General features: G+C 38.0%; 1 protein-coding gene across 1 annotated transcript in view; it reads right to left on the reverse strand.

The window, feature by feature from the left end:
* homer3b (homer scaffold protein 3b) overlaps positions 1-27,007 on the reverse strand; it is a 40,351-nt gene that overhangs the window by 5,897 nt on the left and 7,447 nt on the right. Inside the window, exons 3-8 of the mRNA XM_039811376.1 lie at positions 19,599-19,755; positions 17,715-17,846; positions 16,903-17,010; positions 11,397-11,405; positions 9,088-9,224; positions 4,917-5,073 (exon numbers count right to left, since the gene is read on the reverse strand). Coding sequence (XP_039667310.1) covers positions 4,917-5,073; positions 9,088-9,224; positions 11,397-11,405; positions 16,903-17,010; positions 17,715-17,846; positions 19,599-19,755 — 700 coding nt within the window. The remainder of the gene's footprint in view (positions 1-4,916; positions 5,074-9,087; positions 9,225-11,396; positions 11,406-16,902; positions 17,011-17,714; positions 17,847-19,598; positions 19,756-27,007) is intronic.

Consider the following 27,007-nt stretch of genomic DNA (forward strand, 5'->3'; position numbering starts at 1 on the left):
TGGTTCCCAATCTGACCCACTTTCTTGTGTTTAACATATTAGAAAAGCCAAAGACAGTGAGTGAGAGTTTGATTAAACAAGGACAAACTGTTCAGCCTTTGAAGTCTGAACCTGAAGTACTTATCCATAAGTATTGATCCTGCAAGGTAAAGTGCAATTATTTCACTCGGTTGTTAGAACACATATTGTATTGTGTGACTTTGGTGAATCCAAACTAACCCTTTAAAACACCAAAGTCACACAATAACACATGAAGGCAGCGGTATACCAGCAACTGCCGTGTTCTGCAAGGTAAAATTGCTGTTTTTGTCAGGAGTCTGGAGGCTTTAAAAAAAGAGCACTGGGAGTTCAAAAAAGAAAAGAGAAAAAATACAAACAATATACTGTCATGTTTGCATGCTGTGAGAGTAATCAGATTAAGACAATAATCTAATCGTGTCCCAGCGTTTACACAGTTTGAAGTAACAGGATTTGTTGATAACATGCTTTTCACCACATTTATTTAAAAACTGATAAGACTTATTACATCGGGTTTTGTTTTCTAAATCAAACATTAGCTCTGCTGACCTCTGCACAGTTTAAAAAAGAAATCTGAATAATGTGTTTATATGCCCTAAAAAAATAGACATATTGTTAATAAGTCTATAAGAGTTATGATTAGTAAATCGATAGATTTACAATTCCAGCTTCACAAATGTGAATATATGCTGGTTTTGGTTTGTCTTCTGTGATAGTAAACTGACTGACTATCTTTGGGTTTTTGATCTTCAGTCAGACAAAACAAGCAATAAAAAGCTGATGCCTTGGGCTTTGGGAAATTGGTCTATAAAATTGCAGAAAATCACAGACCATTAATTAGATTTGAGAAAAAAGATTAATTGATAATGCTAATAGTTTGTTGCAGATTTTAATAGTTAGAAATACTGCTGCCTCCTTGTACTGACAATGTATGATAGATAAGAGCGTGTTAAAGAAATCTGAGATGAAAAGTAAAGGAAAACCGGAGAATTCAAACAAAGATGCCTTTGCTCTTGACCTCTTTAATGTTGGTGATGAGGAATCATCACAATGCTTTTTATTTCTTACATTTCAATTTCACCCTTGATATCTGTGTCAGCTCAATGTCTGAAATGTAAATGTGTGTGAAGCGAGAGAGGGTTTCCTGGTCCCATGTAATTATTTCCCTTTCTCTCCCTTTAGCATCTCCTCTGCAGTTTCACAGACAATTGGTGCGGCTCTTTATAAATTCCACGCTACGCAACATTGCACGCCATCCAAGCGGAGCTTCAGAAAACCACTGCGGGTTGAAGGGGGGGTGGGGTCCACATGATCCCAGAGGACTCAACCCCATATATGACAGCTACTGTCCCCAGAGGCACCAGCTCTATGTCTCTGAACTCCACACAAATAAGAGAGAAACTTAATGTTCCCAGGAACGCTTAAATCTCAATAGATTGACAAACCAATGGTGTGATACATACACTGTATATACGTCTTATACATTAAGGAGCAGTGACCTCAATAAAATATCAATGCAGATGTAGCAACAACAACAAAAAACAGATGGTGACTGTCAAACAGTGGCTTTTTAATGTATTTACTATATTCTACAAAGTTACATTAGGAATGCCTAGCTGTCTGGGATTTTTACCGTACGTTCATCTCCATTCATGGCAGTTACCACTGATTCCAATGCTGACCCTGTTTGAAACATGGCTAAGAACTCTACTGTGTATCCAGTCAGTATGTTCCAAGCACTCTGAAACATTAACTGGTAACTATTTTGATAATTAATCCTTTCAGTCAAGCAAAATGCCAAATATTCTCAGGTTTCAACTTCTCAAAAGGTGATAATTTACTTATTTTCTGTGTCACACATGACAGTAAATTGAATATATTTAGGTGTTTTGTCAGACAAAAAAAAGCTAACTGAAGACATCATAGTGGTCTTAGTGAAATTGTATTTTTTTTTTTTTTACATTTCATCGGCTAAACAACGAATCTAACTAAGATGAATCAATGATGAAAATAATCGTTAGTTGCAGTTTCCCTTTAATATATGTTGTGGTATAAGATAATTGCAGGCAATGTTGCACATCAATGAGACTGCTTAATGACAATATTGGATTTTGATATGATTTTTGCATAAATGTTATAAATCACACTGATTTGTTGGGTGTAAAATGATGGATTAGATAAAACTGACATTCTTGTGTGGTTATGTATTCATAAACAGTTTAATAGATTTTACAGACAATTTATCAGGTCGCAATATATACGGATATTGTAATATAAAATAACATAATACATAAATAGTATGATGGAGAATTTTGTTAATATTGAGTCCTGTTTCATATTAATTTAACTATCCAACAAAATTAGAATTGTATCACTTTGATGGAGGTATGCACTCTCTGAGCTCACCATCTTTAGACAGTTTGTGACTATAGTTGGAGAGTCTACAAAATGTTTATCTATGGAATTAGTTGTATTCAGCATCTAGAAATTTGATTTCCATCCAAAAATCTGTTGCCAAAAAATCCCCGAAACACAAACCAAAAGGCAAACAATACAGTCACGTTGGAACTATGGTTTTAGATTCAAATCACATTTCTTTGCATTTTATATTTTAGCTCTTTGTCATATTTTTTATTCTAGTTTAGGTTGCGGTTGTTGTTTGTCATAATTCCAGATTTCATATAAGATATCCATAATTCAAGACCTTACAACAGATACAATTACAAATGTAGTAAAACAATCCAGTGAAGACCTACTAGTAAATATCAAATCAATTACTAAAAAATATCAAACATGAAGAAGAACAAAAACACCTATTCAGGTATCCTACAGTTAAATACAATATATAACCTACGTATTGCACTCTATGTTTTGCTAATTCTCGTTAAAAATTAACAGGGGTCCGAGTCAACCCAGAAAATAAACTGTGCTGTGGATGAACACAAACATAGCTGATGCCGGGAGTGTGACGAGGGAGAAAAAGCCAGCCAACTGCTCTTCTTCTGCACCTATGATGATTTATCTTCTTCCTATAACTGGGGCAGAGAGGGGGGAGGAGGGTGGGCAGTATAGGGTGTCCTGTCCCAAAAAAAAAAACATCCCTGCCCCCCTCAACACCCCCTTGCCAAACCCTGGAGGCCTGCTCTACTTCCAGCCACCTGGTTGACTTTGCTGCAGTGTGTGTAGTCGCTGTGTGTTTCTATTTTTTTTTTTTTTTTTTTTTTGGGAAGTAACCTTCACCTGGGCTCGTAGAGATAGATGAAACCACAATGTGGGCTAAAAATAAAAAGGGCCAGTTTTCTGTCACTGGTGGTAATAGCAGACCAGTTTGCGGCAGCACTTAATTCGGTCGCATTGAAGAAGCCTTGTTAAGCTTGACCAAGGGCATAATTTTCTCTCTCTAAATTAAAGATGAAATGTCTGCGTTCTTCTGGCCCTGCGATTATCACGGGAGCCTGTCAACAGAAATATCCCCAAGGGGGGGGCTGGATGAAAAATGCATCTGCAGTTTGGAAGAGACCAAGTCCATCTGGGGATTTCAATGTGATAGTTATAGATGCATGAATAAAAAAAAATCTGCATAATATCTAGTTTATTATCTGAGTGGTCACATAGTGAGGGAATGAAATGGAAAATGTTTCATAGAAGCAAAACATATGCTGTATTTTTGCTTTGATTTAATAAAGACTTTTTTTCTTCTCACCTCAATGGTCATTTTAAACCATCTGCATACATATGTTATGTCATATGCTTCCACCTAAACAATTATTAATTAGTGAAAATGCAAGTTCAAGTTAATTTATTGATCTACTGCATATCTAGTTTATAATGTCCGTAGTTATGTATACCTTAAATAATTATAACATCTACAAGATTTTTGTGAGTTTTATTTATACATTACGTTTACAGTATTCAAACTACATGGAGAAGGATGACTGTGCAGCAGATGTAGATGTCCTGAATAAAAGACAGGGATGTGACAAAATAGTTTATAGAATAACTTGTTTTGGAGAGATTAGCTGGAGAACATATTTCATCCTTTGGGTGTGAAGTGATTGACAGGAAGCAGAGTATCACATATCCTGTTTTATGCAAGTTGTCATCTTTGTATTTCTTTAAGTGACCTTTGTAAACTAAAGTGGTTACTGTTTGACCTCCTACTACAACCTACACCAAGACAACAGAAAATACTGGTTTCTGGTTCATTTGCAGGTGCAATGGTCCCAGTCAATAGTTTAACTATGGTTCTAAATTGGTGCTCTAATGGAGTCAATTTTACATCACAAGTTTGTCTAAGAAGGCATTACAATCTACACAACAAACAACCTCCTTTTAGACCCTCAATTCAGATTGGAAATATAAATAAAAACTTTCAAAAAAAAAAGAGAAGAAAGTGAAAACCATATACTCAAGGTATAGTATTTTAAGCTGCAGGTAACCATAGCAACAACACTGATGCTCCATGCTACTCTCACTTGTAAAAGTAAGCTCACAATGGGAAAACAGATTACAAACAATTGAAACATAGCCTCCTTTCCCCTTTAGTCATAGTTTGATAATACACTTTGAAGTGTCCCGAAATAAGAAATAATGATCCTCGGATACTGGGTAAAAATGTTGTGCATTATTATTTGCATGGCTTTTTGCAGCCTGAACTGCTAGTGTGTCAGTTGCAAACACTTCAAAAAATTATGTAATGAGGCACGAATAAACTCTCTAAATTGTGTCAAGTAGAAACCTAACACTTCATAAACAGCCTCAGAAAGAAGAACGGAGTTGAATCATCAACACCTCAACAGTGTCAGCCTTCACCAAACATTATGGATAGCACTACATTGTTATTATCTGCAGGGATATTGGGATATGAGGTGTTCATTTGTTCACACTCTATACGTCACCTGGTCTCTGAGGCGATCGGTCTCCTCCTGGTATTCAGCCAGCTGTTTCTTCCACTGCTCCACGCTGCTGTTGGCTTCCTGCAGTGCTTCCACCAACTTGGAGTTACTGTCCTGCAGGGTGAAGAGTTCAGCCTCCAGGTTTATCTCACACATTGACCTGAGGGGATGTCACAAAAAGACACAGAGACTTAACGTAAAGCTCAAATTATTTAATTTATTTTAGTGGTGAGAAGGTAGTCGGATTATTAGAGCTTTGTTTTTATCTGAGCTTTCACATACTCATTTGATCTATTGTTAAAATAGAAAATATAGATTACATTTATATCATGCTGCACCAGCTGTTTGAAGAAATTTTATATTTGACATGTATTCATTAAATTTTAAGAAGCAATAAAGCCATGTACTGTAATGTCTGAGACAGAAATGGATTACTCCGGATGTCTCTTTTAATCTATCCACTGACTTGTAAATTACCCTTAAATGTGACTTTTTGTTAGCTTTATTATCAATTTTTTATTATAATTTATTAAATATTCTATCTCTCTTTGGTTTCTCTTTTGTCATTCATGTCTTTGAGACACACGCACCTTACAATTCAATCCTGCACAAGTGGAACTATTAAAAAAGGTGCAGTAGGTAAGACTTATAAAACTAACTTTCTGTCATATTTGCTGAAATTGACCCTATGTTCCAGTAGAACTACATGAAGCAGGTAATTCAAAAAAAAAAATACGGCTCCTCTGGCACCACCTACAGCCTGTAGTGCAAAAATCCACAGCTTTCATTCATTCTCCCTTGTGGGGGGAGGGGCTTAGGAGACCATTTTGGGCTTTAGTGGAAAGGGGGGAGGGACTGAGAAGTTGTCGATGTTCACATTTTTTGGCTAAGTCCTGGATCTTCACAATCCTACCTACAGCACCTTTAACTGAAGTCTAACATGGCTACAGATGTTCTTGTCCAGGATTGATGTGAAAATAGTCATCAGCTAATGAGTGCGATAATTACCAGTGTAGTAAAACAATGTTATATTACAAGTTCAGTCTCAAAATAATGTATCACATTGGTCAATACAGTAGGTTTACTCAGGTCTTGGCGAGTGGACTTTTTAAAACAATGTGGCTATGGCTGGGTATTGTTCAAAAATATTTGATTCCGGTACAGATACCGATACCATTACCATGACTTCCATACCGGTTCCTAAATGATACTTTTTCGATACCAATTTTATACACAAAAAGAAATTACAACATTACAGCAAAAATCTTTTAATTTATTTTTCAGCTCCTACAACGTGGGCCTCTTCTCTGTGCGTAATGTAGAGTTTTTCCTGCCTGCCTCTGTGACGTGTAACGTTAGACAACCAATCACAAACATTATTAGACCTTTGTAGAAGCATGTTGCATGCTTATTGGCTGATGACTGTCGCTGATGACATTTACTCCTTAGATATTGAAATTGGGTATTGAATGACAAGGCATTTTTCGATACTCGATACTTTAGAGGCAATTCGGTCGGTGCCTAAAAAGTATGGAATTCAGTACCCAGCCCTAAATGTGGCTTATAACCTCCAAAAAAACAGAACAGCATATTCCTTTATTAGAATTACAGAGACCACAGGGTGCTATGGAAAAAATAAACCCACACGGGTGAAGTGCTATCCTTTATCAACATGCAGGAAAGATGGATCGGGTCCTGTGTGGCGGTAAATGTCAGGATTCAGTGGGTATATTTACTAATCCAGAAAGCTTTCACACCAGAAGATGGAGTTTAGGAAACAGAGTAATTTCCATGATTACCAAACAAACAGCTTGGCAACCATAAAACTACTCACCATAGCAACAGGAAAAAAAAAACCTGCATAGGCTTATGACAATCATAAAATAAAACCGGCAGGATAATAGGTTGTAAAGCAGCCAGGTAAGAATGTTTTTTTCTGCTTCCTGGTCACAGATCAATAATGGTTACTGGGATCCATCTTGATGATAATTATGCTGCTAAGTTCAGTGCCAGTAAACCTGCCTGGTCTTAAGACACGGGACACATCACTGCAGAACCAGGCTGACACTATTTTTTTAATTTTTTTTAAGATTGACTCATTGGTGCTCTTCAAGTTTATCAATGCTGTTATTTATTTTTTTAAGAACTGAAAGTGAGCTTTCCTCACGCAACAGTCTGTTGATCAGCCTACCTACACTGCAAAATTGGGTAGGTAGGTAGTTTACAGTGAGTTTTTAGAGAAACTAGAATTCAGTCTACAAAGTCTCAGGTAGTCGGGATGGGATGCTCCTCTCTACTGCAGCCACACCTTACTGAGAATCTTTCCAGTTTACAATATATTTTTCATTTTCTCCTGTCAGTTATGTGTCATTTTTTCAAATAGCAGCTCTCATTTCAGAAAGAAACCCCTCAGCTGCAATGGGTACCAGCTCGGCTCTGTGGATGGATAACAGTATGTGTTGTTTGCAGAATAAATCCAGAGTTCTGCAGTCTCAACAAAACTTGTTCCCTGTTGGCGCCCGGATAGCTCAGTTGGTAGAGCGGGCGCCCATGTATAGAGATTTACTCCTTGACGCAGCGGGCCCGGGTTCGACTCTGACCTGCGGCCCTTTGCTGCATGTCATTCCCCCCCTCTCTCTCCCCTTTCATGTCTTCAGCTGTCCTGTCAATAAAAGGCCTAAAAATGCCCCAAAAAATATTGTGGCAATGATCATGTTTGTTTAAAAGAGATCTCAAAAAGATATGCATGTAAAATAAAAATAAATAAAGATATTATTAAAAAAAAAAAAGAATACTGTAAACAGCTTTCATTGACTTTTGGCAAAAAGTTGGGCCATGCTTGAGGCAGAGAAAACATTTTTGGTATTTTTCATGAACTACTAAAATCACTTGAAAACAATTCAGAAAAAAGCAATGTGATGCAGAACAACATTTAATAAACATTTGTTTTGTTAAAATAACAAATGTGAAGAATTGTGGGCCTTACCAGAGGTATGCACTCTTTAAATGCTTTGCAGTTTAATGACTTGTAGTTGTGAGGACAGGCTTTTAACAGTTTGAGTAAATTTCATTCACTGTACAGAGCTCAACAAAGTGCTCTGATCATTTCGATCTGTTCATGTAGCCAAGCTAGGTGTCAGAGATGGGATTACAACCTTTGTAGTAAACTTGTTAAACTCTATCGGATAGAAAATATTCTCCAAATATTCTTTCATAAACAATCCAGAAACCAGATCACACTGAACATACCATGTACAGCTGGCCTCAGAAAGTGTACAAGCTAAACAAAAACATCAGTCTCCATAGGTAAATATTCATTATACTGTATTGGAGTGGACTGGAATGTTTGGAAAAGTGTGACTATACAGCATGGATGCATGTGCAGCATGTTGAATAAAATACAAGTCTTAAAGTGCTGTTAACAATGAGATCCTCTCAGAGTTTGACCACATGTTCTGATCATTGCAGGTTATTGGTTATTTATGCAAAACCTAAAAGGCAGTGGTGGAAAGTAACTAAATACATTTACTCAAGTACTGTACTACCACTGTAGCATTTCGTTATGTTCTTGAGTATTTCCATTTTATGCTACTTTATACTTCACTACATTTGAAAGGGAATAATTGTAATTTTAACTCCACTACATTCATTTGACAGATATAAGTACTAGTTACTTTTTACATAAAAAAACACATGATATGCTTATATGATATAAGGCAGTTCTATACCATCTACCCTGTAGTATACAAAGTATTTAAAATTACAGAATAATATAATATTCTATAATAATATGAGACTGTGAAAGGAGCCATTATGCATAATGAGTAAATTTACTTCTAATATTTTAAGCAACATTTTGAATTCAGGACTTTTAAGTAAATGATCTATGTACTTCTTCCACCACTGCTAAAAAGGCTAATAGGTAACAAAAAACTAAAAGTGAAAGACTAAGAAACCCAAACTGAAGACTAAACTTGATAATGTAAGACTACATTGAAATGTAAAAAGTACTGAGTGTCTTGCTCATGAATGTCAAATACAAGAGGGGCTTATCATGACCTTGAAGTCATTAAAGGCAATACACTTTCTTTTCTCTCCAGACAATAAGCCTGGTGCAAACAGAGGCATGATGGATAAACTTCTTGCTGAAGTAAAAAAAAAACATTGTCATTACCCTTCAGACAACATCTTTTTGACCCTCTCCTTCTCTGCCGTCAGCTCCACTTCGGCACTCGTGCTGCGAAACAGCTTTTCCTCGCCCGGCCCGTTGATTGCGAGCAGTGGCGGAGAATGGCGATCCTCCGACAACTCCTGGACCAACAGGGATGACAACAGGAACAGGACATGAGCTCTGTTGTAAAGTTAAAATTAAATCAGTAGCAGCTCTGTTAATATGACAATTCTATTCTGTATCGGTGCTAAACCTGCTACTGGAAAACCAATAAAGAAGTAGAAGGTTAGACAGACCAGAGTCCTCTAATATAAAGTACCCATTTAGAGGACAAGAGCACTTAACAGGGTACAACTAGTACATTTTCTCTGCACTACATCATTTTATTCAGAGTGGGTGTTCTAAATTACATTAAGTGTTCCAATATGCCAGCATACCCACGAATAGAGTTTCAATTGTGGATGTTACACTGTTCATACAAGATTAAGCACAATTTACTCGGCTAAGAGGTTTAGGTTGGAGCTGGTGACAGGCCCATTACTGTCTTCATATCCAGACCTGTCATAAGAACAAAACGGACAAGACACAGCAGCGGAACAGGACAGAGCTCAACCTGTCAGCGCTCGATATGTCCCATCTGTGCTCCTGTAAACAGGCTCCATGCAGAGCAACCAGCCATGTGTGGAGCCCAGCTGTCTTCATACAGCCTCAGAGATCTGACTGGCCTCTGATTTAACAGGAAATGACTGAGGTACAGGAACTAGGAACTACTGTAGATAATTGATTAGTGATCCATCTGACGGTTTTGTCTGCTTAGAAGCCACTAGAACTAACTAGGTCCTTCATGATATCACTAATACTATACAATAAGTAGTGGCTAATAATTGCTTGTTAATATTAACTCATACAGTTATCTTGAAAGCTAGAAATCAGTGTTTTGGAGTAGAGGTTAGGGCTTCAAACAAGACAGTTGGTGTCTCACAGTAACTGAAAGGATCTGCAGCCATGATACAACGAGGAAGGTTCAACTCATTCCTTGGGAGATTTGTAAGTGAAGTAAACCGCTATATCTGCAACATAAAAGTCAGCAGCCTTTGCTTTTTCTTACGTATTTAGGAGTAGCCTATAGTATAAAATAAAGGTTAAATAAACTGAACAGTACAAGAAGAGCCATTTATCTTCCTCTCATGTCAAAAAGAGACTTTGAATATGACATTACAGCATGCAGATGGCTTGACTCCAGCCTGGCACAGTCAACTCTAACCAATCTGCTTTCAAATTTTCCTTCCCTGCTGCCCAGAAATGGGTTCAAGCGTCCTTTCAGTGTTGTGAACCATTTTCCTCAGTTTGAGGCTGTGGGCTAAAAGACTGAAAGAAAGACTTTTATCAAAAGCACGCAGATGAATTAGCATGGGCACATTTTTTTATCCCCGTCTACGTCTTTCTTCTTTCTGTGTGGTAACCTAAACCTGAACTTGTCAACGACTTAGTGCCTCACTGAAGCATTACAACCCTGCACTTATTGTATAAAAAAAAAAGCTTGTATTATTAATTTGTGCGAGCCCGAGTGTATTCCCCTGAGGACGAAGGTTTATTATCTATAGCTGAGCAGCACTTTCTCTGACCTTATGGATGGATATGGAAATAAAACACACAGCCGACTCATGTGGATGAGCACTGTGTCCAGTGAAAGGAACCCAAGAACGGGAAAAATCAAAGCTAATACAACTCCAGTCCGGCCCCAAAGCCAAGGGATCGACTGTGCGCATCTCTGAATAATTCATACTGTGGATCATGTTTAAATCATAAATGGGATTACAAATTTACAGCAGTTTTTCCGTATGTTGTTCGCTAACAGGCCGAGTGGAAACGAGGCAGAGACACTAGAGCCTGGACCAACGACTAATTCGGCAGAGTTCAGAGGAATTATTTTTACTTTTAAAAAGGACAATTCAGTGCGTTGTCTGTTCTCAGGGGATATTTGATGAAGTGTGCAGTCTGGATCTTATCAACTCTGATGAAGTAAATTCAGATGTATTTAGGGCCATATTCTGTACATCTTCGATAGAATGTACAGATTAAAATTACATTTTGTGTTGTTACTGTTAACAAAACTTTACATGGATGTAGCAAAACCCAGCTGTGCTTTGAAGCTAAATTTGCTCTGAAGTCAACTTTGATCAGACTCCAGATGAATTATTGAGCACAATAGTCCGTACAACACTGAGAAGCATGACTACAAACACCGCAGTGAAGATGGTTGTCTTTGGATTGCTTTTTGATTGTGGAGTAGAGTGTGTGTTTTTACGCACCTGGGAGAGCTAAGAGATGAAGATATCCCGTGGTGCATCAGAGAAAGGGAGAGGGGAGAGGCCGACGAGGAGAAAAAGAGAAAATAGTTACTAGATAATTAAAACCATGCCATTATTTCAACCATACAGTGATCCATCCTGAGCTCACTTCATGAAAGCTTAACCATTCACTGTTTTCAAGGGGTCTTTGTTTCTGCACAGGTATTCATTCATTTTACATTTCTGGGTTGTTTAGAGAGAACAGAAGAAGAAGAAGATGATCATCAGCAGGAACAGTGACTGCAACTGAAGGCTGAACAAAGAAAACAAACTGTTATCAAAAGAGTACAAGAGGTCACAGTCCCACCCACATTTGTTTGAGTGACATGTGAGCCCTGGGTAGTGAGCAGTGAGCACTTAGCAACACCAATAGAGATCAAATATAGATGCTGATTGAATACATTTATGTTCTTCTATTCTTTACTTTATCATCGACTACCTAAAATACAATTAAAAGACCATAAAATCCAAGAAAAAAATCAATGTGTTTGTGTGGACATGCGTGTTGAATTAACCCCAAAGCAGCAACTTAAAAACGTTTGTAGGTCCTGAGAGTAGGCTTGCTTTGTAATCGATGGAAATCCCAGATACTTTAAGTATTCAACGGATTTCCTGAGAGCTTTCATCATGACGTCTCTGTGCCACTGTTAGTCTTAAGTACATCTACACTGTTTACTTATTTATCTGAGCATCAGTCCATTTGCTCCCTCAGCTTTATAAAGCTCCTGTTTCTACACCGTATTTCACGGAGACCACACACCTGATTTATTTATTCATGCTTCCATGCATCAGAGGTACATGCTCAGGCTTCCCTTGAATCACCGGTCCTTCCGACTACACAACAACACACACAGCCCAAAACCCACCCTTGTTTTTAGCTGGTTGTAATGCCAAGTCTGTGGTTTAAAATATTGATGACTGGCATTTCTGTTTGCCTCTCTGCCTTTGCATAGATACCATGTATGGGAGGAGATAGCGGAGGAAAAAAAAGCTCCAATCAGCAAGTGCAAATAAATGACATCTGTTACCTGTCAGAGGAGGAACATGGCTTCTGGGTCCTTATACTGTTGTTCAGATGATTTACAGGCAGATATGTAATTTCTTCTACACTCTTTTTTGGCATTTATATACCATTACTGTGTGGCTCATTGGTTCACAACCTTTGTTTGCCCTGCAAGATGAGCTCATCAACACCACACATCACGTTCCCAAATGCGTTTTTTGAACTGATATTAAACTGGTTATTCAACAGTATTCACTGTATTAAAGAAGGATATTGTTACAATATATGTAGAAAAACAGCAGAGTTTGCATTTCATTACATTTCAACCTTTTATCCATTACTTTAAGCATCTATTCTGATTTCTCTCCTCACTTGCTCGCTAGTTTTTCAGGCACTCTCAATCAATTACAAAATGTGCCTACCAGCACCTCTAAAGTTCCCCAATTAACATGTTATATTTCGTTCAACATAAACCAAAGAAAATAAAAGTGACAGTTTGCAGTTTTTTGGTGGCCAAACTATTTCTTGGCTAGGACCAGTAACTTCCTGGAGTCTCCTCTGGTTGCCTGGAAACCTTGGCCAATGAGTAATCTGCCACATTTTTAACATGTCATAAATCAGGTTTTATTTTAAGTTTTATTTGTTATATTGTTGCTACTATTGTTCTATTTTTCTTTTAGGATTTGGGTATTTTAAAACAAATGTCAACTCACCTTTAATGTCCTAGTGGGTGTATCCTCTATTGATTTTAATAGGTCAGTGATTCAATTAGCATGTTATGACTATTTATCCTCTTGACTGTTGCAAATTCTTAAAGAATTTGAAAATTAATATATTACTTCAGACAAACTAGAAATTAGCTATATTATACTGCACAACACATGACATAAACACAGCAATGGTTAGGGTCAATACTAAAACCCTTAAATAAAGCATCTACTAAAAAATGTAATATATCCCATGAATATTATTTCATGGCATAAAAATGATTTGCGTCTTTGCACTCGTCAGTTCTGCAATGCTCTCTATATTGCTGTAGATTATTCTTCATTTTTATCTCACTGAACTTCACCATCTCCTCCTTTATTTTATCTCTGAGCTCTGCAAATAAGCCTGAAAGCTGAAGCTTTACTGCATGCAGATCCCCTGCTGCCATCCACATATATCAGAGGCAGAGTATGCTCAAGGCTGCAGAGACAGCTCTGCAATACTGTAGATGGTTACTGACCACGACTGTTACTGACCAGCTGAATGGGATGCAAAATACTGCAGCGTCCCTCCAGCATTTGCTGTTGGTTCATCGGTTTGCATATTTGGCTGTATGCTTGCTCCCAGTATTATTCAATAACCTTCCTTTTCTTCTACCTTTTGAGTTTTTTTATCTAGAAAAAAAAAAAAAAAAAAAAAAAAAGGTAGTTCCAACATTTAACTCAAGCATTGCAGTTATTGTGTATTCTTAAAACTCAAAAAGTCAGTGATCTTTACAATTTTCTTGTCTTTTACAATAACGATCAGAGGTTTTTGGAAAGCTTTAAACAGTACTCACATGTTGGTAAATCAAAGCCTTAATGGAGCGCTTAACTGGCATTATAGCCATCAATACTCAGCCGTACGTCATACATACAATAACCTTGTGCAATCACACTCCATAACAGCTTTGATTGGGTATCATTTCTATATTACACAGGTTCAGACAGTCAGCACTATGGTGTTTTATAACGCGCAGCAGTGACTCAGAAGATGTGGTAATAACCTCAACAACACCTCTGTCTTTGCCCGACACAAAAATCAATGACTGCTGCGTTTCTAGAAATCGGGGCAGGCTGCTCTCCCCAGTCCGACCTTGCAGCTCTGTCCAGGTGGTGTTTCTGCGTGTGTGTTACCAAACAGGCAAACAGGTCTCTGGTTGCCACAGTAACAGGATGTTACATCCTGTTACCGTGGCAACCAGAGACCTGTCAATGCTTGCTGACTCTGACCTTTGACCTCTGTATGTGCAGTTTGACTCTGCACTTTACACTGAGGGCATGAATTCAGCCGCTTAATTTCTTCACTGCAACTGAATTCATCCAATCATTGTTATCCATTTTTATTCCAACATAGGAACACCAGTGTTTTACAGTACTGTACTTGCTGTTACAGCAACTCTTCCTGGCCTAAGTGGAGACATGCAGGAGAAAGAAATACATTTTGCACAGTGTACAACTGGCAAGAATTGCAATATCAACATACAACTCGTGTGTGAAACAGGATCAATTCATTCAATCCATCCAGCTTATTACGTTATTATACTACGCTAATTTACAAACATTTAGATCTCAAACTAAGCTGTTGTCATTGACTCCTAGTCTGAAAAATTAGAGACAAGATATTAGAGTGATCGAAAAGAAAGTAGCTGATCAATGTCAAATACACCGAGGCATTAGCAAACTGAGCCCTAATCTGATCTGAAGTGTTTCAATTAAAAGCTAAATTGCAACCATCAAAATGACTTTTTACACTTCAGACTCAATCAACCTAAAATATATTTTGATTAAGAGTAGAATAACAGTATTTCACTTAGTTTGGGGAGTTATGTAACCCAGAAAGCTAGCTTTATTTTTTAAGTTAAAAGATGGAAGGTGATTGAGGGAAATTACTGATTAAGTTGACTTTTGACATATCATGCCTTCTTCTGTACAGCTCAGTCCAGCATTAATACTCTTGAGAAAAGTGGTACCCCAGCCTTGATAAAAACAATATTTAATACAACTTTACCATTAAATGACAGCTAAATTGCCGTTTTTTTTGTTCAGTTTGTGCATCAGACTTCTTGTGCTGTTGATTTTCTTGGTATTAATGCACTGTTTTGTCATATCCAGCAGTGGTTTCTTTCTGCTCTCGCTAAATAAATAGAGAAGACAAACCATCAGCGATGAGGTCGCGGTGGGCAGCGTGAATGCAGTCTCACACACACACACACACACACACACACACACACACACACACACACACACACACACACACACACACACACACACACACACACACACACACACACACACACACACACACACACAGTTAATTTTGATGTAAATGTCAGATGAACTGCCCCAGAAAAAAAATATCATTCCGTGTCATGTGATCTACTTGTAATGTCACTACACTGCGGCTTGTTTTGTAAGGGGGAAAAGGTGAAGGACGAAAAGTTTCCACTTCAGGCAAACTTTTACTTCTCCAACTGAACCTCAAAGTTATCAAGTCCACCAAGAAATCACCGACACTGGCAGGATAAAAGCTGGCCATTGTCCTTTCAGCAGCAGCCAGATTCTCTTCAATTATAGATGATTCAGCTCTCCTCCATTCTCCTGATCCCTCATTCTTCTTTCTCTCAGACCAGGCCATTACTGCCCCACCAAACACCTTCAGCACCAGCATTTCTTTCTGCCTACCATATCCATTTGTCATGCATGAAATCTTTTAATGGAGTTAACCAATGGGAGAATAATGGAGTGGCCAGATGGGAATATATCTAATCCCTTGTGATTCAGTATATGTTTAAAATAGAAACAAAGCCACTAAGTTCATTGGGTTATTACTGCTCCGCTCTGTTGTAATGGCGTGGGGGTTACAGACACCATCATGTCCCTTTAAGGTCCTGAACTTCAAACTGTTGACCATTAACCCTATTAAAAAGGCCATAGCTAGACCTTTTCACATTTAAAAATATTATAATATATTTATTCTAAAGTCTGATCAACAAACTCTTCATAATTTTATAGAATAGTATTAATGTTTTTTGAATCCTTACCAGCAGTGGCAGTTCCCTGGTGTCTGCACACAGTGGACAATTTGCTTGTTATAATGGTCACACTATTATAAAAAGAAAATCCTATTTTTATTGCTCCTCATTACCTCTAATTCTTTAAATTGGAATGAAACGATCCTCTATGCAGACTGTTTTGGTTTATATCCATGCCATTTGAGAATTTTTCCACCACTACAGAATAACGGCAGTAAACAAAAATTAATTGTGGTGCTCAAAGCATCTCAAATATCAATTTAAGAAACTTAACAGTAATGTCTTTCCAGAAACGATGTCCTGATTACTTAGGATAATCCACAACCCCCCTGTGGGCAGTTTTCAACACTTTCTTTTCCTTTCCAAAATAGTTCTCACTAAATGCGTTTGCAGTGAGGTCTGCGGTAAAAGTTGTTTTTAGATCAGCAAATGGAAAAGCTTTCATGGGGTGATTTATTGTTATGCTATACAATTACAAATGAATAAGCATAGCAAATTATGTATATTATGCATGTATTACTATGTAAATGTTCCCTTATTCACTTATTTTGGCTGATTAGGGCTTTTGTCAGATCTCTTATAACTTATAGCTTTGGTTATTTTGAGTATATGGAGTTTCCATTTTCTACTTCTCTAATCATACCAACTAACAAAAAAAAAACTTTAAGAAAGTAGAGTTTTACCTCTGGAGCTGCAATGTTGAGCGCAGGGTTGGCTAGTTCAAACCTCTCCTGAGATTTCTCTCTGGCCAGACGGGCCGTCTCCTTCACCTCCTTAAACTGCTCTGCAAACTGCAGGTGGACAGAGAAGACAGAAGTTACACTGTCCGCCAAGATAACCTGGAAACTCAAACAACATACAGTACCTACATCATCCTTAGATCTTCTTTTGGTACTTGTACATGATATTGTAAGTTCATTTAGAAAAATATCTGACTTCTTGGCTGTATCACTTATGTATCATGCAGCTTCATTCTGGAGTAACACAAATATTTGTTCCATTTATTGTCAAGGTGCTGTGACCTCGGACTCCTTTCTGTTCTTCATCTGTAATTTCATTATAGTAATGATAATAACCACATCTTCTGTCTTGATGACAGCTGAATTTAATGTAAAAGAAACATCTATGTGTGACAGATGTTCTCCAGATGTCATGTTTTCTCACAGTAAAATCCAAATCTTGCAGATAAATAAAATAATAATAATTATTGTGGGAGGATATGTAGGACAACCTGCATCATGGTTAAGAAAAGATACCGGAGACGTTTTGTGTCTATGTGTAAATTAAATCCAGCTGCATCAGACACGGACAGTATAAAAGATATGTTAATATGAATTGAAAATGGGGGGACATCATCATATCATTGTACTCTCCTGCTACATAGTTCCTCTTTTTCACCCTCAACCTCTCTGTGCAATATCTAATAAATGAAAAACTCTGAAGTATTGAAGTATTTTGTTTGAATGTTGCCGCGGTGTGTGTAAGCGGCGTTTACCTGCTGCAGTTGCTGCTCCGTAGAGAAGCCCAGGCCGTAGACGGTGTTGGCCCTGCTGTCTGCCCACTGGCCAAACTTCTGGGAGGTTTTGGTGAAGGTCATGTTGGGGGTGATGGTGCTATTGATGATGGCCTGACATGACCGACAATAAAACAAGTAACAAATAACAAACAACAAAAGTTCTTATGGTGATCCAAGTGGGAAATGTGGGACATTGTTGGGATTTAAAAAAATTAATTAATTAATTTAAAAAAAACTTGATCCTGCAAAGAAATACAGGATATACACAAAATCAGAGCAAGAACAGAGAGTTATAAACATGTTGTATTATCAATATGCACACTGGAGGGTGTTCAGCCACAATCTATAGAGGGTCAACCCTAACATAAATCTGACATACAGATATGAGAGAAATTATTATTATTATTATTATTATATGCTATATTTCTTTTTATGATTTATACTTACTCTTTGCTACAAAAATAAAGTTATTTGTTCACTGGAACACATTTATTATTCAGATTTATCATTTTTGTTTTAATATTATTTACAATTTTTTTTAAATCACATTTTCAATATTTCCTTCAACTGTATTTAGAACAATGTTTTCACTTCATTCATTTCTTCAGTATCTGAATTTTTAACTAAATGTACAACTACATTAGCTGTGATGAAAGTGCATTAACTGCTGGGGTGCTGCAGTTCCATGTTAATCATTAATCAAGCTACGTCACATGCTTAAAATACCTTCAAAATAGTGTTCACAATATTCAGAACCAACAAGTACATTAATAATTTATGTCACCTTTAAATGCCAAATTTATTTCAGCTCAGTGTTATTTTTCCTTTGCATGTACTTGACCAGAAAATATGCTGATTTTCATCTGATTATCAAGAGGCCAACTACTCACTGATTACAGTAAACAGGCTGGTGTTTGCTTTCAGTTATATGGCTTTCTTTAGGATCATTAGCAACAATAAATAACACGGCAACATTAATTCCATAATTCACATTTAGATAATGTAGTCGTCCGAATCTGCAGTTGTGTCCTTTACAGTTAAAAACATTCTAGAGGTCTACTGGAGAACAATGCCCAAAAAAAAAAAGACAGCCAGGCCAGAATAAGAGCTAAGTGAAAAAGCTTGTTGTGGTGTGCGTTGATCTGTTCAGAAATACTCTCTAGCGAACGGTCTGATGAGTTGGATTTGTTGCCAGATGAAGATTTCTTTGGTCTCTTCTCCAAAAGCCTCAAGTCTCATGGAGCTAAATTGGCACAACTGGCTGATAACTACAAAGAGTTTTCATTTAGGTGCTGCTAAAAGATATGCTGTCAGTGCTGGGACTCCCGGGTGTTTTACTGTGCTTGTGGATGCGGTATTACCGATGAGGGTGTGTTATAAAGATTCTTGGACTAATGCATCCACACCCATAACAGCCACAACCAAATGGAAAACAGATTTATTTACATTTATCTGAAGAATCTGCAGGACAGGGTGCACAGAGGGAGGTAATGAGGTAATTTGATACAGAAGAGTCCCTACACTAATGTAATATTAATACTAATACCATATGATAAAAAAAATTCGATTCAAGTTTTCATGGAGTCCCTTGTGCTGGCTTTATTTGACAGAAATATATAATAAATTTTAAACACAGACCACTTAAGAATCAAACAATGCTGAAAAAGACTATTTTTTTTTAAAAGTGGTTCAAAAGACGATTTATCGGTACTTAACATTTCTCGTCTTAAAAGACTAAGCAGAATGACTTGCCTTTTTGTGTGTCTTGACCTGAAAACCAAATATCAATATGTGTGATGTGAACATATGAAGTAGCATTTATGCATAGGTTTCTGTGCAGTCATGTGTGTGATGGGCTCCCACCTTTGTTCCGCCAACGCTGATGATGCGGTAGACACTACGGCTGGCATCGTAGAAGAAGGACACGGTGACGGCGTGTTTGCTGGCTGGCAGCCAGTTGCGCTTAGTGGCCGGGTCGATCTGGAAGACATGAGCTCTGGCGCTGAAGATGGGCTGCTCCCTTAAAAACACAACAGAACTTAATGTTACAGGTGATTTAGTGTCCCGTTCTTTTACAAAAACCTTCTCAAAAACAACTTAAGTTTTGCTTTATAATGAAGAAAAAAAATAACAACTTTGAGGAAACCGGTTTTAATAAATAAAAGATTGACATTAATAGAACAATTGAAAATATAATATGAGCGTAGGAATTATGAAAATACCTTTTGGAGAGCATCTCATTTGGTGAAATATGCCATTAATCATTTTGTAACAGCACGTATCACTTTTTTGAGAGAGATGAATGAATCTCTCTTCTGCCTGAACTCTTCATTTGTCACTCAGCTTTGTCACAAACCGTGAGGTGAGCCTGAGGTCAAGTGTTACACGCCTGAATTATAAGAAGCATAAATCTGCCTGCATGTGACAGTCGTCACTGAGCCAGTTTCTCTGCGGAGAAACTCACCTCAGGGGCTCCGAATATAAAGATGAGCAAGCAGACTGTCATCCCAAGTCTAATGCAAACTCTATCCATCATTATTATACGCTGATCTGAAAGTTAGTTAAAAACTACAAAATAACTTTAACATTACATTTTTTAAATGTATTTTTCAATGCTCTGAGCATCACAACTTCCATTCATCTTTCTTTTATTGAGGTGGTGGGAGAAGTATCAGCAACAGATATCTAAAAAACAAGACAAATAAAACCAAACCTCAGGCAGAGAAACTGCTTTTGTGTGTGCCATTATACTATTTGTGGTGTGTTGCGAGTCGTGCACTACACCAAGCCCAATGTTTTGTCGTCAATATTCTCCCATAACGTTTGCTTGTTTATAAATATACTACCTAGTATGGGTATATTTTTGGATGGTATATAAAGCAATACATTTCAGTTAATAAGCTTTCATGTGCTGCTTTATGAAATAAAGACAACAATGATAAAATAAATAAATAAATACATTCACAGTTATCCTTATGACCTATGCAATACTTGGAAAATGGAAATATCACACAAGAAACCCCTTTTTAAGTACACCGATCAAAGCCAAAGGGCTAAAACATCTATACACATCACTAAAATTAATGGAATATCATTATCATCTTGTTCATCTGTTTGAGTGCAAATCATTGACTTGTTTGGAACTCTGAGGGCCCCATTAACGATGGATAAAGCTATAGATAGGGCAAAAATAGAAAAAAATAACCAATTTCCGAATGCAATTGTGTTTTATTTTATTTTATTTTTTTTTAGCAACCTTGGGGTCACTGCTGTTCTGGTATAATGAGGCTATTTGTGCAAATGAAGCTGAAGATTTGCTAACCGCTAACAGTCTAATTAGCCATCCTGCTCTCTTTGAAGAACCATGCTGTGGGGCCTCTAACCGTGGATAGAGGCTCACAGGCAATGAGGGACTATGCGGTGAATTCATGCAACATTACACAGCTAATAGAGTTTGCATAATGCCAATGTATGCAATGAGCCGTTCCCATTGCAAGTCAATTATATACCGACATTAATGAGGATAATGTGTGCAGGGAGGATGCTCTGTTCTTTGTCTAAGCAAGAGAAATAACCATGTATATAGGTCAGCACTGTCTATATGAAGCATTGTTTCCACTGGGTTTGGTTGGAATTACTGTACATTTGCATACAAACAATAGTCGATATTGTTTCAACACAGATTACTGAAGCTACAATTGACAATAGAAAATAGCAGCACAGCCAAGGAAGCAGATTTAGGGGTCAGTCAGGTCCAGGTTGCAGCAGCTAAAATACAATAAATACAAATATGGGTCTAAGTTGACTGAACAACATGGAGTCACTGGACAAAAATTGCCAATGTAGTTTGTGATACACAGCAGTTTTGTTTCAATTCAAATATTCTGTTAACTCCCCTTCCAGTTTCTCACAGGAGTTACAGACTCTTGTTTGGTTGCTGCTACATACAGTATATTGGAAAAAGGATTTCTACGATAGTCAAAGATTGAAAGCTGAAGACTAAAAGGTTTGATTTTTGTTTCAAGTTCAGAGCACACTAGTATTCCTTTAATATAAAAAATTAAAACAATGTTTTTTTTAAATGGACCTTAATGGATGAAGATTTTGGGTGCACATCATCTAAAAAGTAAATAGGACAACAAACTCTGGTCAAAGTAAAAGACTTTTTTTTCTCGTTTATTCATAATCATTGAGTTAATGACATCATGGGAATACAAGGCTCGTACCTAACTAGCTTAGCTTATTAGGTCTTTGACAAACTGCATTTAGCCTGGTCTACTTCACTGGACAACAGCCTGATTAGATTACTGCAGCCAACAGCAATTTTGTTTTATGTTGCTTAGAAAGTTGCTTTCAGCCATGTGAGCTCTTTCTATGTGCCTTTTCCACAGCAGATATTTTGACATAATTAGCAGGAAAGGTGCAATCAATAACATTAATAGTGTCCCACTACTGGGTACACTGGCTCTCGGTCATGACTTACTAGGACACTTCAATGGAATGAAGCCAATAATGGTTTCATTTACACCTGTGTTTCTCCCTCTACAAGCCAAAATGTCTGCCAATAAAAACTACCACAGCCATAAAATAGGGAGGTGTTCAGTGCTGGCTCTTACCAAACTTTTCTTTTAAATATCAAAATGTGCTGCAATAAACATCCTGCTGTTGCAATACAGTTGTTGCTGTTATAGCAGCAAAACAATACAGTTATGTGTCCTGTTGGATTAAATCTTAGAACACTGCCAATGCCATTTTTTTACTGCACATTTAATTTGCAATACATGCTTCATGATAGCACTGATGAAGAGTTTGGACTGTAGTTGACATGTCACTGCTGGGTTTCGGGTTTTCATCATGTATATGTAGGGTTTTATGCCAGAAACACCAATCGCAAAATGTGAAAGGCTGTTGTAAAGTATTGTGTGCAATGTTTTTCAACCAGAAAACACATGGAATATGTTGCCACTGCAGAACTGTTGTCAGGCACTTCTAAAAAAAACAATAACATGGCAGGAGATTAAAAAGTCACTAATTTAGCAACAAAGTCGGCAACAGTCCATCATCACTTGGCCAGGAAAACACAGAATTTTATTTGGTTTTTAACTCAACCGTTTGAATTATTTCTACCTGTAACCTCTGACCAATTATGCCCACAAGAAAGGTTGCAGTAACCTAAGAGTTCAATTTGCATCCTGACAAAAACAATAACCAAACACTGCTACAGACAGGGCATCTGTAGGGCAACATGGCTGTTGCCTCCAAGCATTCAATAAATGCATAGTATTCCCCAACTTGAGCATTTCAGCGTATAGACAGTAGAGTTATCTCTATCACCTTTAACAGCCACTGTGCTATCGCCCTTGAGCAAGGCCATTTTAGCAACAATTTATAAAGTGAAAAAAATGTTTTGGCTAAGGAAAAATTGCGGTTTCTTTCACAGTCTCTTTACCAATTTTAAGAAAGAAAAACAAGTTTCCAGGAGAGTGTACAAAGCTTTTCAGGTAGGAGAGTTTGGTCAAAAGGTTTTTTGGTAAACTTCAACATTTATCTCACTTGCAAGAGGTAAAATCCTGCTTAATACATCAGACACAAATCAAGCAAAGTAACAGCACCAAGAAAGTGCTTAATTATGCTCAATAAAACTAAAAGGAACACGCCGACTTATTGGGACTTTAGCTTATTCACCGTATCCCCCAGAGTTAGATAAGTCCATACATACCCTTCTCATCTCCGTGCGTGTTGTAACTCTGTCTGACACTCAAGTAGCAGAAGTAGCAGTGCTTCACCTTCTGAGAATAGAGTTCCCAGTATGTACACGGTTAGAAGATGGCTGTGTCTCATGTGACCTTGTTATTTGTACACGCTGTGACTATACAAATCACAACATGTAAATAGGAAAATATTGGTGTTATGTAATTACTGGTTATTTTGTCACTTATTGGGAGCAGTAGGCTAGATGGAGCCGGTTACCTCCAGGATCTGTGCTAAGCTAGGCTAGCGGTGGGTGCGTCAGACAGAGTTACAACAAGCACGGAGATGAGAAGGGTATGTACGGACTTATCTAACTCTGGGGGACACGGTGAATAAGCTAAAGTCCCAATAAGTCGGCACATTCCTTTAAAAAGGTAATAGGCCAATAAGCCAAAAATAAAGAATTAAGATAAAAAAAGAGCTTCTCTCAGGATTTCCATTCTATCATATTCTCATCTTAATGACAAACAATGACTGACTGCTCATCAGCTCCCATGCCATCACAGCAGATCACACAGAAATGAACAACAAGGCATTCATTTGGCCCGTCTTAATGTTGCTAATCAGCTCAGACAGGATGTATCCTGTCGAGGTTTGATGAAATGAGCAGATTAAAACTAGATTAAATTTTCCTCCCGAGGTGAGGGAGAGCAAACACTGCACAGCCGCTTGACAGCCACAGAATCTGTAACCTAATGCAGAGCAGTAGCGAGGAGTGTAGTCTGATGTGGTACTGTACACGGACCTGGTGTAATTACCATGAACCTGTTGTATACAGTCAATGCCATGAACCTGTGTAGCCTTTTATCAAATCAGGTGTTGTGAGGGTAAAACCCTGCATGACAAAAAAGGAGAGAGCTACTCATATCTGACAGCCTGAAGAGCAGTCATTAAAGCGTTCAGAAAAATGTTACGCTAAAATTAAAGAACCTCGAATCAGCCCAACATATTTAACCCCTACACATTGTAATTGAGCATTTTTACATGGTGGTATTGCACAACCAGTGGAGCTATTCAGATCATATCTTGCTCATTTATCAGACATAAATGTGGTAACTTGTCTTCCTAAGTTACCACATCTATGTCTGATAAAAGAGTTGTGCAATACCACCATGTAAAAATGCTCAATTACAATCAAACTTCTGCACATTTTAAAGTACAGAAATATTTGCAACAAAATATACTTAAGTAACCAAAGGAAAACAAACAATAAAACTCATACAGCCATCATTTTATCATTACTGAACATTACCATGTACACAGAATGATAATGTTGGGGCTGGTTGAAGTGGAGCTACTTCATATACTGTTTGGTAGTCATCAATCTATTCCAGGTCAAATATACATTGGCCCATCCCCCCTCTGTCATACTGTACACACTCACTGCTACACATCAGTGTGTGAGTGGAGGGAGAGCGGTGTTCAGATTACAGCACAGTAATTAAATGGGTCAAAAACATGTTTTTTGAGGTGTAAACTGTTTCAGGCACTACGTCACATTTTTGTTTCCCCAGGATTGAGAATCAAAACTTCAATGTCTCTGTATGTCTCATAGTGTCTTACTTAAGCCTCTAAAATGAGGTCCTGTGGGGAAGCTGATCAAGTTTTAAGTTAAGCTATAAACGTACGGAGGTTTAATATATTATGGAAAAACAAGGTACCACTACGAATTACTCAAATCTTTTGGAAAGGTGTCATTTAAAAAAGGTATTTAAAAGCTGTGTGTTTCCATTACATTTCAGATATCCGTGTCCAAGATAATTGTACTACGAAAAGTTCATATGGCATCTGTCCACTCCGAAACAACTCTGACCTCCTAACAAACATATTAAAAGTTTTAATTTTAAGATTTTTTGGGGTATTTGAGGCCTTTATTTTCATAGGACAGATGAAGACATGAAATGGGAGAGAGAGGGGGAATGACATGCTGCAAATGGCCGCAGGTCAGAGTCGAACCCGTGGCCGCTGCATAAAAGGAGTAAACCACCACTTTTTCAATGAAGAAGAATAGCTAGTTCTCCTTGGGATTAAAAAAAAAAAAAAAAGGTATTCAGGGTCAGAGTGGAGGAGACCGAAAAGACATACTCACTAAAACCTTGGAGACACAGAAGAGAAAGCTCTGCTGGGATCAGAGCCCAGGCAGGCAGGCCAGCGGGGGAAACAGGGCTGAATCCTCAAGCCTAGCCCAAAACTCTACCGGCAAAACAACTTGTCATGCCTCTCTGCGACATTTTATCTTCACTTCTGCACGTCTTTGTATTCATGCACCACACAAGTCTGCAGCGGACGCAGGGGGCCGTCACTGCTGCATCATCTGATGATTTTAATGTGGTGCCAGCTGACGGATTTATAACTACACTTTCCCTCAAAAGACTTCTGAGAGTTTGCCTTGAAAAGAACCTTCTTTGATATTATGCCATTGTCAGAGAATGGGACAGTACAAAAGACTGAGTCTGAGCTGATGGCTGAAGTTTCTTTAATCCACTAACTGTCCTCTACCTTCTCCTTAAAAAGGCACACAGCAATGACATCAGACAGAGGCAGAGGTACGCAGGCAGCCTTGAGGTCGTCAGCTACACTCCACCCTCATGATAAGTTAACTGGTATTAAGCATCAGATGAATTTTGTGTTTACATACCAGATGAGAGATCTGATGAAATGTCGGACCAAGCCAAACAAACAGCCCTCTTAGAAAGGCTTCTGCTGAGCGTGCAAGCTCTTTCTCAGATTCACATCCATACTGATGAAATAATTCCTCTTGGGGAAATAGTACAACTGCCTGCAGTAAAGGCCATAAACAGAGGAACTTCTATGATAGCTCCATCTGGACAACAGATGTACGGTACAAGGGCTGAGCTTTCTACAGGGAGCGATGAGAGAACAAGGCTTAATACACTTCCTCTGACCTACAAGGCTGCATTCACTGCCTGCTCAGTTTCAAATTGCTACTCAGGCATCTCTGATAACAGTTCATTAGCTCCTTTGGAATATGAATCCAGATATACCTAAACTGACAGGGATGTACAACTAGTTTAAATCTACACATGGAGAGGACACCGATGTTTCATTTTATTCTTTTTGCAGTTGTATCAATAGATAGATTTGTCTTAACGTATGCTGCCTTGAGCAGCTTTGTGGGCACACGATTCAGCCTAGGTTGAGCCCAGAACCAATGTCCCAAACAAAACCCCAATCACTGAGCTACAGACGCTGAGCGACACACACCATGGGTGTTTAAGTGCAGGATGGTGTCCAAACCCTAAGAAATGGGATGGCACTTTGTGAAAACCGCGTTACCTGGACATAGAGATTTCTGTGGGCAGGGAAGTTTGAGGCTGTATGAAGTGCTTGTTTTTTGCTCCCCGTTTATATGTTAAACTGTTATGTGGAGCCAAATCAATATTTTACATAAGTCAACATAGTCAACATAATCACACACACACACACACACACACACACACACACACACACACACACACACACACACACACACACACACACACACACACACACACACACAC

Source organism: Perca fluviatilis, chromosome 9 (assembly GCF_010015445.1).
Source record: "Perca fluviatilis chromosome 9, GENO_Pfluv_1.0, whole genome shotgun sequence".
Taxonomy (NCBI): domain Eukaryota; kingdom Metazoa; phylum Chordata; class Actinopteri; order Perciformes; family Percidae; genus Perca; species Perca fluviatilis.